The following is a 16,783-nucleotide window of genomic DNA, read 5'->3' on the forward strand; positions in this document are numbered from 1 at the left end:
CCTCAGCCCCAGCCCTGGTACCAATGCCCCCAGCGTCGGGCAGCATGGCATGGCCCCAGCCCCAGGGTCTTGTGCGCAGTGGCCCCAGCCTGTCTGCCCCAGCCTCTTGGCCACAGAAGAGTGGGAAGGGAACTGGAAGCAGGCAGGAGGGGGGCTGGGGGTGGAGCATGGGTGGGGCCATGCCAGGCTGTTTGGGGAGACACAGCCTTCCCCTGCCGATACTACCTGCCACCCATGGGCACATGGGAGGCCTTTTGAAGCTATTCCCTGGGGAGAAAAGCCCTTCTCTGCTGATTACCTGCACCTGGAACCCCAGAGCCAAGACCCCTGAACTGTATAAAGGATGGACAAATCTAGCTGAGGCTGTTAGGAACTTGTGACCACAGAAGCGATTCCTTGGTGGGTTTGAAGGACTAATCACCAGCTGGAGCCCACTCTGGAGTTGGGGTGATCTCAGGGAAGAGGATTAGCATGCGTGTATGTTCTGTTAGTGCTTTAACATGTTTTCTCTGTAATGCTTTTACCCTGTGAGTTAATGTGCTTGCTTAGAAAGAGCTGGGTGCTAACTTATCAGTGTGCAATGACACTGCGGTTAGTCTCTGAAGAGAAGGCAAAAAGCAGCAAAGGCAGCCTGGAAACACCCCAGTCCGGAGGGAGGGAGACAAGGGAGATGACAGCTGGGGAGCTGGAGCCTTGACTGGGTGCCCTTGCTGGACAATAGAGAGGGGAACACAGGTGCAGTTGCCCTGAATTGTGACAGGGCAATTCCACCCGCTACCTACCTCTGACTGTTTGGAGCTTTAAAAAGGAGACTTTGGGGACTGAACTGGCAGAGCAGAGCCCTGGGATTCCCTGGGGAAAGGCTGACAGCTTCTGCTTCGCTCCAGAGCTTCAGTCACTGGGATTTCCATGCCAGCATGTCAGTGAGGGCGCCTGGCCATCAGCACTGGACCATCAAGGACCCAGCCTCGTGTACATGAGATCCTGCCCTGTCTTCCCTTCCCTCCTGTGCTCCTTTCCAGCCCTCGCTATCTTCCTCCCATCCTCCCCATCTCCCTCTACTCTTTTCCTGAGCCATTTTGCAAGAGTCACATTCCTAGACTGCAAGGCCAGCAGGGACTCTTGTGACCATCCAGTCTGACCTCCTACATAGCACAGGCCGGAGACCCTCCTTGGCAAGCCCTGCATCTAACCCCTAGCTTGTGGCTGGGCTGGAGCATGTCATAGAAAGACAGCCAAGATTATCTGGTCCCCTGCAGGCAGCCCCCTCCCCACCTCCCTCCATGGCCTTTCCTCAGCCTCCTCCCCCCAGGGACCCTCCATCACCTGTGTGACCCCAAATTGATACCAGCCATTCCTGGCGTGACCGACCCCAAACAGCCAATCCCATCCCCTCTCAGCTCCCAAACAGCCAATCCCATCTCCTCAGCTCCCAAACAGCCAATCGCATTCTGGACACACCCACAGCTCCGGGAATGGGCGGGGCAGGATGCACGCTATGAATGTGGGGCACTAAGCAGAACTGGGCGGCATGGGGCTGAGCCCCTCCCCTTTGTGCAGGACAGAGCGGCTGGGCCTTGCTCCCCATGCCGGCTGGATTCTCTTCCCTGTGGACACAGGCTCCGGCTCCAGCCCACTCTGCCCTGCTCCAGTTAGCGCCTCCCATTCTGGATACAGCCCAGCCGCCATCATGGCTGAGCTTGGGGGGATGCCCAGAAGGGGGCCGGCTCTCAGCTCCAAACACTCAGCCTGTGGGGAGGCGTAACTGGGGTGGGGATCACAGGGAGCTGGAGCCTGTGTCAATGGGGCAGCAGAGCCTGGGGAGCCCTACGAGGCAGCAGCTCTGCTAGCAGCCTGCACCCCTCAGCGACCCAGCTCAGGATTCCTAGGGATTTCCCTGGCTCTGTGACCCCCTCTCCCATGATTCCCCCCCCCCCCCCACTGTGATCTCTGAGCAGCGCGGTTATAGCCGGGGTCACCAGGCCTAGCACAGAGGAGAAAAGGCCCTCAGTGAGGGGCTGGCCCAGCCGAACCATCCCGGCTCAGTGTCACAGGAAGAGGGAGTGGCACACCAGAGCGGCTCCCCCGGGACTGGGGGATTAACCACCACCAAGAGCCTGTCAGTCTGGTGTGTGTGTGTGGGGGGGTTACAATCTGGCCCAGCCCCCTCCAGCACTCACCAGTCTGCTCTTCCTCAGCCTCCATCTCAGAGCCTGCATCTCCAGCTGGAGCCCTCATCCCCCACCTCCTGCAGCCCAACAGCCCACCCCAGCCCTGATCCCCCTCCTGCCCTTTGAACCCCTCGATCCCTGCCCAGATCACCCTCCTGCACCCCAAACCCCTCAACCCCAGCTCCAGCCGTATCCCAGAGCCTGCACCCCCACACAGAGCCCTCACACCCCCCTGCACTTCAACCTCCTGCCCCAGCCCAGAGCCCCCTCCTGCACTCCGAACCCCTCAACCCTGGTCCCACAATGGAGCCTGCACCCCCAACCAGAGCCCTGCCCCTCCCCACACACCCTAACCCCCAGCCTGGTGAAAATGAGCGAGTGAGTGAGGGTGGGGAGAGTAAGCGACAAAGAAGGGTGTGTGTGCAGTGAGCAGGGGTGGGGCTTCAGAGAAGGGGCGGGGGAAGGGCAGGGCCTCAGAGGGTGGGAGGGCAGGGGGTGGGCCAAGGGTGTTTGGTTTTGGATGAGTAGAAAGTTGGTAACCCCAGGAGAGTCTCCTCCTGCCCCATCAGTAAGAGCTCGGCTCCTGCACTGGAGCGGGTATCAGAGCCACCCGAACTTGGAGTGATTTTTAATGTTCACGGTTGTGACTCTGGGTGTTCTTGTTATTCAAACACCCAGCCCTGCTATGAGCCCTTCCCAGCCCTGGCCCAGTGTTGCCTTGTGGCAATGAGTTCCCCAGGCCCATACCACTGTGGAGAGGGATTTCCTGGGGTCAGTGTGAATTTTCCCTTCTTTGTCTCATTGCTCATCCCTCTGGTTCCTGCCCTGTGAGAAGCACCCGATCTCCCATTTCTGTCCCAGTCAATGTTGTGGGTCCTTCTTTCCCATCCCCCATATCTCTCCTCCCTCAATAAACCAGCCCCAGATGTTCGGTCCCCCCACAGAGGACCCCCCTACCCGAGCTCTAACCATCTTCACCCCCTGGCCCTGACCCCTCAGCTCTGCTGGAGACTTTTGCAGATGGGAGCTCGGCACTGAATCATAGAATCATAGAATCTCAGGGTTGGAAGGGACCTCAGGAGGTCATCTAGTCCAACCCCCTGCTCAAAGCAGGACCAAACCCAACTAAACCATCCCAGACAGGGCTTTGTCAAGCCTGACCTTAAAAACCTCTAAGGAAGGAGATTCCACTACCTCCCTAGGTAACCCATTCCAGTGCTTCACCACCCTACTAGTGAAAAAGTTTTTCCTAATGTCCAACCTAAACCTCCCCCTCTGCAACTTGAGACCATTACTCCTTGTTCTGTCATCTTCTACCACTGAGAACAGTCTAGATCCATCCTCTTTGGAACCCCCTTTCAGGTAGTTGAAAGTAGATATCAAATCCCCCCTCATTCTTCTTTCTGCAGGCTAAACAATCCCAGTTCCCTCAGCCTCTCCTCGTAAGTCATGTGCTCCAGCCCCCTAATCATTTTTGTTGCCCTCCGCTGGACTCTCTCCAATTTATCCACATCCTTCTTGTAGTATGGGGCCCAAAACTGGACACAGTACTCCAAATGAGGCCTCACCAGTGCTGAATAGAGGGGAATGATCACATCCCTCGATCTGCTGGAAATGCCCCTACTTATACAACCCAAAATGCCATTAGCCTTCTTGGCAACAAGGGCACACTGTTGACTCATATTCAGCTTTTCATCCACCGTAACCCCTAGGTCCCTTTCTGCAGAACTGCTGCCCAGCCATTCGGTCCCTAGTCTATAGCAGTGCATGGGATTCTTCTGTCCTAAATGCAGGACTCTGCACTTGTCCTTGTTGAACCTCATCACATTTCTTTTGGCCCAATCCTCTAATTTGTCTAGGTCCCTCTGTATCCTATCCCTACCCTCCAGCGTATCAACCACTCCTCCCAGTTTAGTGTCATCTGCAAACTTGCTAAGGGTGCAGTCCACACCATCCTCCAGATCGTTAATTAAGATATTGAACAAAACTGGCCCCAGCACCGACCCTTGGGGCACTCCACTTGATACCAGCTGCCAACTAGACATGGAATCATTGATCACTACCCGTTGAGCCCGACCATCTAGCCAGTTTTCTATCCACCTTACCGTCCATTCATCCAGCCCAGACTTCTTTAACTTGCTGTCAAGAATACTGTGGGAGACTGTATCAAAAGCTTTGCTAAAGTCCAGAAATAACACATCCACTGCTTTCCCCTCATCCACAGAGCCGGTTATCTCATCATAGAAGGCAATTAGGTTAGTCAGGCATGACTTGCCCTTGGTGAATCCATGCTGACTGTTCCTGATCACTTTCCCCTCCTTTAAGTGGTTCAGAATTGATTCCTTGAGGACCTGTTCCATGATTTTTCCAGGGACTGAGGTGAGACTGACTGGCCTGTGGGGAGGAGAGGGGGGTGCACTGTTCACTGTCTCCAGGGGGTGCCCCATGGCTCTATCCAAAGGCAGGGCAGGTTCTCACTGGGGCCCCAGCCCGGCCCTTGTGCACCCAGCGCTGTGCCAGTGACCCTGCTAGGCACTGAGCCCTGGTTTCCATGGAGCTGCCCATGGGCCTGTCCCTGTGCTGTGACAGTTCGTGCAGACTCAGGGGATGAGGGTCAGGGGTTCACACGGCTCCCCCCAGCCTCAGGGCACCTGACCATTTACCAGCCTCCTGGCTCCCCGCCATTGTGCTGCCCATCCCCCAGCCCACTCCCATCCCTGGACTCCCTCGGTGTCATCTGCACCGGTCTCCCCCTCCCCCGCTCACTCTGCTCTCAGAGGGGGAATAAATGTGTGAAACACCCACCCCAGGGCAGGCCCAGCCCGTATCTCCCTGCTGCCAGGGGCAGAGTCACCACTGGGGGCTCCTCTTTGGCCCTCTCCACAACAGGCCAGTAGGCGCGATTGGAAGCTGGGCAGCTAAGACATTAACTAGCCCAGCTGTAAACCCTCGTGCAGGCCGCACAGAGCCCTTTAAACGTGTGTGAGCTGGGCGTGGCCAGGCCCGGGGGCAGCACACGCGGTGCAGGGTGAGTTATCAGAGCGCTGCCTGCACCAGGCTTTGGAACGGGCTGGGTGGGGTGTCAGAGCGAACACCTCTGAACAGCCGCACGCCCTGGCAGCTGCACGCCTTGGCTACACAGACGGGCACCGGCTCCATTCAGATTGGAGGTAAAGCTCATATTAGCCCTTGTCCCATGGGAACGGTCTCAGTTCTAGTCACCTTTGTCAGCTGCTCCGTGTGCAGGGGCAAGACCATATCAGCAGTGAGGACCTTGGAAGCTGAACCCAGCGCCCGCCTCCATCAGCTCTCGGTTCAGTTTCAGCAGCTCTCTTGGGACAGGAGACCAGTGAATTATGAAGCGTGTTTACCAATGAAAGCTGCTAGGCAGACAGCGATCACGTAGGTAACAAACACTTCCCTATTCCACTGAGATCGCCAAGGATGGGCATAGACCAAACATCCACCCCAAAACTTCAGGAGCTGGCCAGAGACTGAGCCGCGTGGCCAAGCTCGATCTGCAAGGAGGACATGTCCTTTTGGGATTTGCCGAGATGATAACATGGGAATGTGGCTTGGGCGTAAGCTCAAGTGCGAATGGACCTGCTCTAGATACATGGGGGTGTCCCCACGTGGTGAGGTCAGTGCAGTGATGCCCCTTCCCAGGGCAGACAAGGGCTGTGTGTACATCACAACCACAGCAGTGTCACAGCTCAGTGCTACGCAGCTGTGGTGTTGTGATGCAGATTCTACAACAATGAAAGGAGCTTTGCTGTCACCATAGTTAATACACCCCTCAAAGCAGCAGTAGCCAGGCCAATGGGAGAGTTCTTTGTTCCAGGGGTCTGAATTTTTCACCCCCTGAGTGATGTACTTGGGTTAACCTAAGCTTTAGGTGTAGATCAGGCCAAGCCTCAGCCTTGTTCAACTGGAGTAGAGGTGTTCCACACAGCCCTCTGTGGCGCTTTAACTGCATGGGCTGATCCTCGCACCCGCAGTCCAACCCATGCACCTGTCCTGTGTCCACCAGGCCTCTGTGGATCAGTTCTGCTGACTTCCTGTGAACCAGCCCCAGGAACAGCCCCTGCACCCCATGTGTCCCAGAACCAGCAGTTGCAAGAGGGGTTTGTTTGCTCAGCATGTTTCAGGAACACATATTTCACAATCCAGTGATAGAAATAAAGCCACCGTGCAGGGCATGAGGGTCACTTCTCCTCTGTGGGTTCAGTTGCACAGGCATTGGATCACTTCGGGGGGGGGGGCGGCGGAGGGAGGGGTCTCTACAGTGACAGGCCTGTCACACACCCCCTGACCCCTTGGGTCCCTGCCCTCTTGGGTGCCTTCCCCATCTCCCCAGCCTCCCAGCCTGTGACCATCACATAGAGCTCAGCCTGCCTCTCTTACAAGGACGATCGCCTGCCCTAACCCCTGGCCACGCTGCCCCACAAGGACTGTGCGATGAACATGGAGTTTCCTGAGTGCCTCCTGCTCCCAGCTGGGCACCCCCTTGGCAGGAGCTCGGCTGCCTGCGCTGGAACCGGGAACACAAGAATCCCCATCCTCCTGGCCTGGCTTTGGGGTGAGTGGCCTTTTCCCTTTGCTCTGGCTTTGAATAGCCCTGGGGGCACCCTGCGATTCTCCAGCCCCACCCGTCAGACATGGCATAGCTGTGTCCTAGGAGAACAGGACTCCTGGGGTCTATTCCTGCTTTGGGAAGGGGAGTGGAGTCTAGCAGTTAGAGTAGTGGGTGGTACCAGGATCTATCTAGCTGCACGTACGATTTTACAATACAATTAGTTAAACTTTTGTTAAGTGTTAAAAGAGTAAAAAGAAACCGGCATGTCTCTGACTCCTGGAGGTGTTTCCCAGCCACCCTCGGCTGGTCTCTTTAGGAACCCGGGACACAGGGCTGGAAGGGCGTGTTATAGAATCCCAGTCATTTTATAAACCTAAGCAATCCAGTGCCTTTGGCAGGTTACTGATTTTCTGCGATGCCTGAAGCTGTCACCAGGTACTAGCATTAATTGGTGGTAGGGCATAGGAATATACAGAATTCTCGTAAGTTAAAAACACACTTATCAAGCGCCATCTTCACGTGAGTTAGCGCGTTCTCCCCTCACCCATTAGGAGGCTATTCCCGAGCCGCCTTCTCATTTCCAGCCTGTCATGACTCCTGGACAGTTTATCCCCATTTTTTCTTGTGCCAGCACTGTCCTTTGGCTTCAGTAGCTCTTCTCACTCTCCGGGGTTCCCCCGATGAATTCATACATACAGAGCAACCAGATCCCTGCTCAGCCTGTGCTGTGCCAGACAAACCAGCCAAGCTCTTCCAGGCTCCACTCATATGACCAGCCTCCATCCCCCAACCACGCTAGCAGCCCTTCTCTGCATCTGGTCCCATCTCAATCCATCTGTCCTGCATGCGGGTGACCAGAACTGCACACAGTATTCCCCGAATGACCTAACTCCTGTCCTGCTCTTACCGTGTTTGTTCAGTGTTTGAGGCTCCATTTCTTAACTATTATTAACTATTAACTATTATTTATTATGCAAACAGAAGAATTCATGTTACGGCAGCACTGTATGCCGAGCTCAGGGCCCTGTGGTGCTGGGCTCTGCACTGGCAGGTGACAGGCAGTCTCTGCACCCAAGAGCTCAGTCTAAATGGAGAGGATAGAGAGAGGCAATAGGGGCACAGAGAGGGGCTGTGATAGCAGCTGTTGGGAACAGAGCCCTGGTCTCATCACTCCCAACCCGGTGCCCCCCAGCTTTGCCGCTGTGCTTGGTGCTGTACAGCGCACAACCAGAGACAGTCACTGGGGCTCACAGTCAGCCATGAAATGTGCTGTCTCCAGACACAGCCCGTCTCAGACTCAGGTAGGCACTGACAGAACCTGGAGAACAAAGACAAGTTAATAGTAAAATCTCAGCTCCCTCTCAGTACCCACCAGCATTTCCAGAGGGCCAGCAATCCACTTTGTAAGCCCCAATATAGAGATGATGGCTCTGTCGCTGGACACTAAAAGAAGAGCTCATCACTGAGAAAGTTTGCAGATGACACAGTTGGGGAGTGTAAATAATGAAGAGGACAGGTTGAGAGATCTGGATGCTTGGTAAACTGGATGCAAGCAAACAACATGCATTTTAATACAGCGACATGCAAATGTATAAATCTAGGGACCAAGACCATGGGCCATACTTACATGTTGAACTCTCTCCTGGGAAGCAGTGCCCCTGAAAAAGATTTGGGGGTCACGGTGGATAATCAGCTGAACACAAACTCCCAGTGAGACACTGTGGCCAAAAGAGCTGCTGTGATCCTGCGATGCACAAACGGGGGAATCTCTAGTAGGAGCAGAGAGTTTATTTTACCTCCGCACTTGGCACTGGTGTGATCAATGCTGGAATCCTGTGTCCAGTTCTGGTGTCCCCAGTTCAAGACAGATGTTGATGAGCTGGAGAGGGCTCAGAGAAGAGCCATGAGAACGAGTAAGGGATTAGAAAACCTATTTACTCTGTTTAGCTTAACAAAGAGAAGGTTAAGGGGTGACTTGATCACAGTCTGTAAGTATCTACACGGGCCCGGGGAACACGTATTTCATAATGGGCTCTTCAGTCTAGCAGAGAAAGGGGAAACAGGAGCCAATGGCTGGAGCTGAAGCCAGACAAATTCAGGCTGGAATGAGGCATTTACCAAGGGTCGTGCTGGATTCTTCATCATTTTTGACAACTTTTAACTCAAGATTGGATGTTTTTCTAAACATTCTAGGAGTTATTTCAGGGCAGGTCTCTGGCCTGTGCTATACAGGACTCAGACTAGATGACCACAGTGGTCCCTTTTGACCTAGGAATCTATGAATCTGTAAAACCCCCGAGTCAGACTGAAACTTTCTATCATCCTATCAGACTGTGCTGGGTGTGCGGAGCTGGGGCAGGTTTGTGGAGCCCCTGGAATCTCACAAAGCTGCAGAAACACTTTGCATTCAAAGTTTCTCCCTTGATCTGAGAGCAGCATTGCTGGGACCCCGAGTCCGGTGAAGAATTCATTCACTAGAATGAACGTATTACATTGATTCATTGTGTACTTATTAGCCTCAGTGAAATCCAAACCGATTATCAGCTCACCCACGATCCTGGCTTCTTGCTCGAATTCCAGTGCTCCTGTTTTCAAACCCAATTTCCCCCATTTTTGGAAGGATGCACATTCCCCAGCCAGGGGCCATGTCTACACTGCGCACAGAGCCAGCTATGAGGGTGTGAATTGCAGAGTGCACCAAAGAGCTGCACTCGGACTGACCTGTGTGGAGGCTGCTGGCGCGAAATGAAGGTTCCTATTTTGAGTTAATGCCCTGTGAAAGAGCACTAGGGTAACTATGTAAGCCCCCCCCCCCCCCCGTACCCTGGGCGGGCAGGGGAGTTCACACACTGTAACTGCCCCCCCCCATACACACGCACACTGGGGAGGCAGGGGGAGGTCACACACTGTAATTGTTCCTCCCACCAACTGAGGAGAGTGCTAGGCCTGGCCAGATATCGGGGGGAGCAGGGTGTATCATGCTCCTGTCCCAAGTGTGGTCTGGCTACAGAATTTGCTCGTCCACCCCTGCTGTGTTCATCGTTAGATCCTTTAATGCCCTGCCAGGTACCACTGAGGTTCGGCTCTATAACGGATGTTACACACAGCGCCACACAGTGGCTGAGCAGAGCGCTACAGGTTAACATCCCAGTCCATCTCCCCCATTAAGTTCCATGTTCCTTCCATTTATTCACACTGTCAGGCTGGCTGTGAAGTTCAGGACGGATCAGTCTGTCCAGTGTCTCTGAACCACCCTGGGCTCCTAACTGCAAAATGCCAACGTGTAGCAGCTTGGCCATCTGGCTGGCCGCTAATTACAACGACTGAGTGGGGTTGTTCTGGAATCCTTGAGTCGTCATCTTCTCGTTCAACATCTGCCGTCTGTCGGGTTTGCTCTGTGCAGGGCCGGCTCTAGGCACCAGCGCTACAAGCTTGTGCTTGGGGCGGCACTTTTCAAGGGGCGGCACTCCCGCCCCCCCTTTTTTTTTCTTGGGGCGCAAAAAGCCGGGAGCCGGCCCTGAACCAACATGTTCCTTTTCAGCTGAAGCTTTCAGGCTGAGCTGGAACTGACACTGCAGTTCTGTCTGCAGTGGCTACATGGTGCTCATGGCAGCCTGAGTTGCACAGGCTGGACTGCAGGTCAGGCTGCCCTGCCGCTGGGGAGCTCGAGCATCATCCGCCGGAGCTGGGCCCGGGCTGCGGCGGCGAGAGGGGCTCAGCTCCGGGAGATGATGCTCTGGCTCCCCAGCAGCAGGGCAGCCTGAACTGCAGCCCAGCCTGGGTGGGTGTGAGGAGCTGGGGAGGGAGGGAAGCGGGGCCTGGGATGCAGGGAGGGGTCCTGCTGCTGCCACCGCTGCTGCTCCAAGTCTCCCCAGGGCAGCGTGGTGTTTCCCCGTCCGGGTGGGCTGTGCAGGGCGCCACCGGGCTGTGCAGGGGGAGCGGATCCCAGCTCGTGCGCTGACGGGGCGAGTGGCTGGGCAGCCCGAGCTGCCAGGGAGCTGCCCCCTCCTGGCCCCGGACCCAGGGAGAGGCAGAGCCCGGCTCCGAGCGGGGCAGCGGGGGATACTGCCCTGCCGGGGGAACCCCCCGCGGCTCAGGCACCTGGGGGGTCAGTGTCTGTCCTCTCAGCTCTGCCTGCATGGGGCTGGGGAAGCAGCTGTCAGTGCCTGCCCCTCTCAGCTCTGGCATCCCCCTTCCTGCTCGCAGCCCCTCCACTTGTACCTCCCCCCATCGCTCCTTCGCCGCACCCCTTCCCCTTGTACTCTCCCTTCACCCGCACCTCTCCCCTTGTACCCTCCCCCAGTCCTCTCCTCCCGCACCTCCTCCTTCCCCTGCACCTCCCCTCTTCTCCCGCAACCCTCCTGATACCCCCCTCCTCCTCCGTGAGTACATCACACCCCGCTTCTCTGCCAGTGTAGAGCCCCCAAGCACCCCCATACCGCTCCGCTGCCTGAACCCTCTTTACTAGATCCCCAGCCCTTTCGGGGTACAAGGTTTGAGGGTTAGTCCATGTGCATTTGGAGCACTAAAGATGGGGTTGCAGGCGATGGGGGGAGATTTATACTAAAGTGAAATAAAAATAGGAGAAATGGTTTGATCCCCACTGCTAGTGTAAACGGGGATTGCTGTGGTGAACGAGGAGGTCACGTTTGTGGGGGGGAGCCCAGGGCTAGGGTGGCAGGGGGTGGGGGAGGGCACTGGTAGGGGGGGGAAGAGCCCAGGGCTGGGGTGGGGGGCAGCCAAAAATTTTTTTGCTTGGGGCGGCAAAAAGCCTAGAGCCGGCCCTGGCTCTGTGGATGGTTTCTGTTGAACACAGTTCCAGACCCGGCAGGTCTCAGACAGAGTCATGGCCCTTGTAAACATGTCTGTCGTGTAGGGGCCGGCTGCCCCCACTGGCACTGGGTGGGTTGTTTGGCTGCCCTCGCCCCATGCCAGGAGAGAGGGGAGGGGTCAAGGAGCAGTGGGGACCCTGGGACTGAGAGGGCCTCTGGCCAATCAGAGAACTCCAGACTAGGGCCAATGGATAGTAGCCAGTGCCCCAAGTCAGTCTGATTGACCAGGCAGCCGGGCCAGTCAGGGACCACAGCTCAGGTCCCAGCCTCTGTGCATGCTGGGGAAGGAGACAGCGAGATCAGCCCCTGGGGAGGAGCTGGGCGGAGCCAGGGGGAGAAAAGCCGTGTGAGAGGGTGGGAGGGGCTGAGTAAAGACCCAGCCACATATGTGGGGGCTGGTGAGGGGGGCAGGGCTGGGGCCAGCAAGTGGAAGGAGGGTCAGTAAGGGGCCGGGGCCAGGGTTGGTGAGGGGTGGGGTCAGGGACACTGAGAGGTGGGGCCAGCAAGGGGGAGGGGTCAGGGTTGGTGAGAGTCTGGGACAGGGCCCAGGGTGAGAGTCGTGTTGGGCTGGGCCAGGGTTGGTGAGGGGGTGGGGCCAGGGTGGGTCGGAGGTCAGGGCGATGGTCAGTGAGGCAGGCAGGGTGAGTGTCAGTGCGAGGGGGCAGGGTCAGCTAGGGAGGTGGGGCTGGGGTCAGTGATGGGAGCAGGGCCAGTGAATGTGACCAGGAACAGTGCGGGGACAGGGCCAGGATCACTGAGGGGGGTGGGTCACAGGTCAGTGAGGGGTGGGGTCAGGGACATTGAGAGGGTGAGGCCAGCAAGGGGGTGGGGTGAGGATTGATGAGGGGCTGGGGGCGGGGCAGGGAGTGGGACCAGTGAGCAGGGTAAGTGTCGGTGAGGGGGGCAGGGCGAGAGTCTGTGGGGGGACAGGCTAGGGTCAGTGGGGAGAGGGTTAGTGGGGGGGGCAGGGCATGTGAGTGGAGTAAGTGTCGGCAAGTGGGGTCAGAGGCAGGGGGTGGCAGGGCCAGGATCCGTCAGGAGGCGGGGTGAGGAGTGGTGAGTGGGGCGAGGTTCAGTGAGGATGGTGAGGGGTGGGACGAGGGTTTCTGAGAGGGGGTGGGACCCTGCCGTGAGATGGTGACAGGCCTAGCCTGGCAGAGCCCCACGGAGGGGAGCAAACCCAGCAGCAGAGATGGGCTGCAGAAGGGACTTGGGGGTTCAGGACCTCGCTGTGAGGGAGCAGGAGACAGGCAGAGACCCAGCGAGGGGGAGTGAGTGGGCAGCTGGGAAGGCCAAGAAACAGTCCCCCATGCCCCACACCCTGAGACCTGCCCTGCAGGGAGCCATGACTACCCTGGCCTGGGGTGTTTCCGGCAGCCCCTGAGCCAGGCAGATGACTGCAGCCAGCTCTGCACAGGCTTGTCTGATCTGGTCCTGAGGCAATGCCCCTGCATTAGCCGAGCACGGCCTGGACAAAGGCGACCCCACCTCACAGCAGGCTGGGGAGTCCATGGCTCAGAGGACGACGGGTTTTTCTTTTCTCAATTTCTCTCCTTTCAGTTGACTTTTGGCTACAGGGACTGAGCAGCCTGGGGCATTCACTGGTGTGGGAGGTGGGTCTTCGTCACGGACGAAAGCTGCTGCGGTAGAACATCTAGTGACCCACCATACTCTCTCAGGGGAGAAGATGTGGGGCTAGCGCAAAAAGAGAAAAAAGGGGGGAAGTCTGGACACTGCTGTGATAATTTGTGTGGAACGTCGAGGGAAGCCATAACTCAGGGGATGGGACATCGCTCTCATCACACCCCTTCTGGTGCTTGAAAACCAAAGAGCCAAATTTCAGCACCCAGAGAAGAGACTGTTACTGCTGAAAGTGTGTTGGTTTGTATGTGTACACACAGAGTAAATAATTCAGTGTGCTTCCCTCCGGGTGTAGGCTGCAGTGTGATGATTTGTTTAGTATATTTTAAAACCTTTCAGATACTTAGTGTATTCTGTAGCCTGCTAACAAGTTTTCTCCCAGTTTTGGGCTGTTCCTGAGAGAGATAAATCAGTTATATTTGAGTTGGCGTTTTGTGTGTGTGCCCCTTTTAACAGCTCAGGTGTGGATACAGCTACTACTCCAGTTAGGGGAATGTTACTCATTGGGAATCTATCTAGTAGCCAGGCAGGAGCACTCCAGCTCGCAGATGGACCTGACGTGGATAAGAGGAGAAGCTGGGGAGGAGGTACCGTGGTGAGGGGACAAGGCAATGTGGAAGCCCCTTTGCCATAGTTTCCAGTGTTCAGATTCAGTCGTGGGGTCTCACGAGCAGCTGTGAGGTCCCACAAGAGGGAGGATGTTACGGACTCACAGGACTTGTGCTCTCTCTTGGCTCTGGAAGGTCCCTAGGAGGAACCCCCTTCAGTGCGACAGCCCTGCTCAGGGGTCCACTCTCCCTCAGGGGTTAAGCCATTGTGCATGTAGGCCGGGATTTGCCCTCTTAGCCTGGGTGTTATCTCTCCTGGCTTCAGGGGTATTATGATAATAAGCTTTAACACTCTAGCATCTGTTTAAACCTTCTAACACTACAGCTACACTAGAGAGTTTACAGCAGTGGAGCTGCAGTGATGCAGTGGTGCTGCTGTAAGCTCTCTAATGTAACCACTCTGAGCTGACGGGAGAGCTCTCCAGTCGGCTTAACTACTCCAGCCCCGTGAGCGACAGTAGCCATGTTAGTGGGAGAGCTTCTTCCGCCCACATAGTGCTGTCCATACTGGTGCTTAGGTCAGTGTAACTTACATCGCTCATGTGGAGGGGTGGGGTGGCTTTTTCATACTCCTGAGCAACATAAGTTATACTGCAGCAAGTGCTAGTGTAGACATTGCCTAAGCTAGTTTCATGTTTTTCAAGTTGCTCCTGCCTTTGGTTCTGTTGTTTGACTAATTCAGACTGGTTTGCTATTTGAATAGCCGGGGCTAGAGTTAAATCTCTTTTTAGTTGTAGCTGCTGTGAAAGGATTTTATCTGTTAACCCAATAACCAGCTTGTCTGTGATATTTTCAAGCTTTGCATTCCCAAAATCACAGTTTTCAGCCTATCTATGCGGAGCTCTTATAAAACATTCAAAACTTTCCCCAAGGTCTTGAGTTCTCTGGCTCTTCCATAAGCCGCGTTTCTCTGAGATATAAAGTATGCATCAAACATAGCCAGAGCCCTTTCATAGTCACCTTTGTGACTGTCTTCAGTAACGTGAAAGGATTTAAAGATATGCTCTGCCAGCTTCCCATAGCCGACACTAAAGAAGATACCTGCGTCTCTCCAGTGTCTTTGTGCAGCTTGGCAGCAATGTGAAACCTTGTTTCCAGTGTGTCCATGGTGAAGTTTGTGAAAGCTGAAGTTCTCTGGGGCACTGAAGAGTGGCGTGGTGACGAGCTCCTGCAACCTTTGTAGCTTTGTTCTATTTCTGTTCTTAGTTTACTCCAGACACCGTCGTATTCTTCTGACCAGACATGGACTGGTCACAGAGCTTGCTTTTACAGACCACAATCCTTTAATGCTCTGCCAGATATGGCTGAGGTTAGCTTTAAAAAAGGTACAGTAACTCCCCATTTAACGTCCTCTTGCTTAACATTGTTTTGATCTTACGTCCCTGCTTTATTACAGAACATGCTACTTTAAAGTTGTGCAACGCTCTGCTATAATGTCATTTGGCCGCCTGCTTTGACCACGGCTGGCAGCCCCGCTATCGGCTCCCCTACACACCCATCAATGCCTCCCGCCCGCTGGTGGACCCCACGGATTAGCGCCTTCCCCCCGCTCCCCCTGTCTCCTACCTATGGCAATCAGGAGACTGGGGGCGGGGGGAGGAGAAAGGATGTGGCATGCAGCTTCGCTGCTCCCTCCCCTGTCTCCTGAACGCTGCAAACCAGCTGATTGCTTCAGGCAGGAGACGGGAGGGAGCAGTGATTTCCCTACACCAACCCTGAATTTCCCCAACCCTCCCCTCAAGTTTTGGGAACTAGTTACATGCCAATTTAGTAACTGTTTGGAAATCTGAATTGAAATTGAAACATTAATACACACTTTAAAAGCATATACAGTGTATGATAAAATACATGTATCTGAAAAAGTATAATAGATTTTAAAAGCATGAACATAGACTAGCTTCCTTGCTTCCTTATACAGCTGTTGTTTTTTATGATGTAAGAACATTCATTTTGGTGATGTTGGCCAACCTAATAATTTCAAATGATGATTTGTAAGCAAAGTCTAAGTGAGCTCTCCCTGACAGCTAGTGATGAACTGGGGGCTGAGAGGAAAGGCTTCAGGACCAGATTGTATTTACATTCACACCTAATCTACCTAGGTATCCAGCAAACAGAGCTGTGTTGTCCAAGTGATAGATTTTGACTGGGGTTGGGTTACAAACCACTTGAATGTTGTGGGATGGGAGGGATGAAATGTTGTTCTTACTGTATGAGTGAAGGGCAGTAGAACTGTACTTAGGCTATGGCTACACTTGCACTTCAAAGTGCTGCCATGGCAGCGCTTTGAAGCGCTAAGTGTAGTCAAAGCGCCAGCGCTCCACCTCCCTGTGGGGAATAACGTACAGCGCTGAGAGCCGCGCTCCCAGCGCTGGGGCTTTGACCACACTGGCGCTTTGCAGCGCCGCAATTTGCAGCGCTGGAGAGGGTGTGTTTTCACACCCTGCTGCAGCGCTGCAAATTTGCAAGTGTAGCCAAGGCCTTAGCCTATGTTTATTGAGCGAATCAAAAGAGAGAGGGTGGGGGCCTGTCCCTCTCCACTGTTTAAAGACAGAGCTGATTAGGCTCCATAGATAGTCTTTTGTTCTGTTAAGTGACCACTGCAGCTGAAATAACTGATAATCAGGTCTAAGTGCTTAGTCCTGCTGTGAGGACAGTGTTCCTGTGGGTACAGTGTTTTTGCATAAGAGACACCCAGACTGCACTAGCAGTGAGGTTCTAAGGCTGTGGCTACACTTAGCGCTTCAAAGCTTAGCGGCAGCTTAGAAGCGCTAAGTGTAGTCAAAGCGCCAGCGCTGGGAGAGAGCTCTCCCAGCGCTGTCCGTACTCCACCTCCCTGTGGGGAATAACGGACAGCGCTGGGAGCCGCGCTCCCAGTGCTGTGGCTCTGACCACACTGGCGCTTTGCAGCGCTGCAATTTGCAGCGCTGGAGAGGGTATGTTTTCACACCCTGCTGC

General features: G+C 55.0%; 1 protein-coding gene across 3 annotated transcripts in view; it reads left to right on the forward strand.

Annotated features, from left to right (window-relative positions):
- Nucleotides 1–6,587: 6,587 nt before the first annotated feature.
- The window catches only part of LOC123350276 (deleted in malignant brain tumors 1 protein-like), a 48,592-nt gene continuing 38,396 nt past the window's right edge, over nt 6,588–16,783 (forward strand). For 2 of the 3 annotated variants that reach the window (XM_044988769.1, XR_006573740.1), the window contains exon 1: nt 6,588–6,750. In XM_044988769.1, coding sequence (XP_044844704.1) covers nt 6,630–6,750 — 121 coding nt within the window. In that variant the 5' untranslated portion in view covers nt 6,588–6,629. Of the gene's footprint in view, nt 6,751–15,039; nt 15,154–16,783 lie in introns of those variants that run through there. The other variant, XM_044988770.1, reaches the window with a different exon arrangement.

Source organism: Mauremys mutica, chromosome 15 (genome assembly GCF_020497125.1).
Source record: "Mauremys mutica isolate MM-2020 ecotype Southern chromosome 15, ASM2049712v1, whole genome shotgun sequence".
Classification (NCBI taxonomy): Eukaryota; Metazoa; Chordata; order Testudines; family Geoemydidae; genus Mauremys; species Mauremys mutica.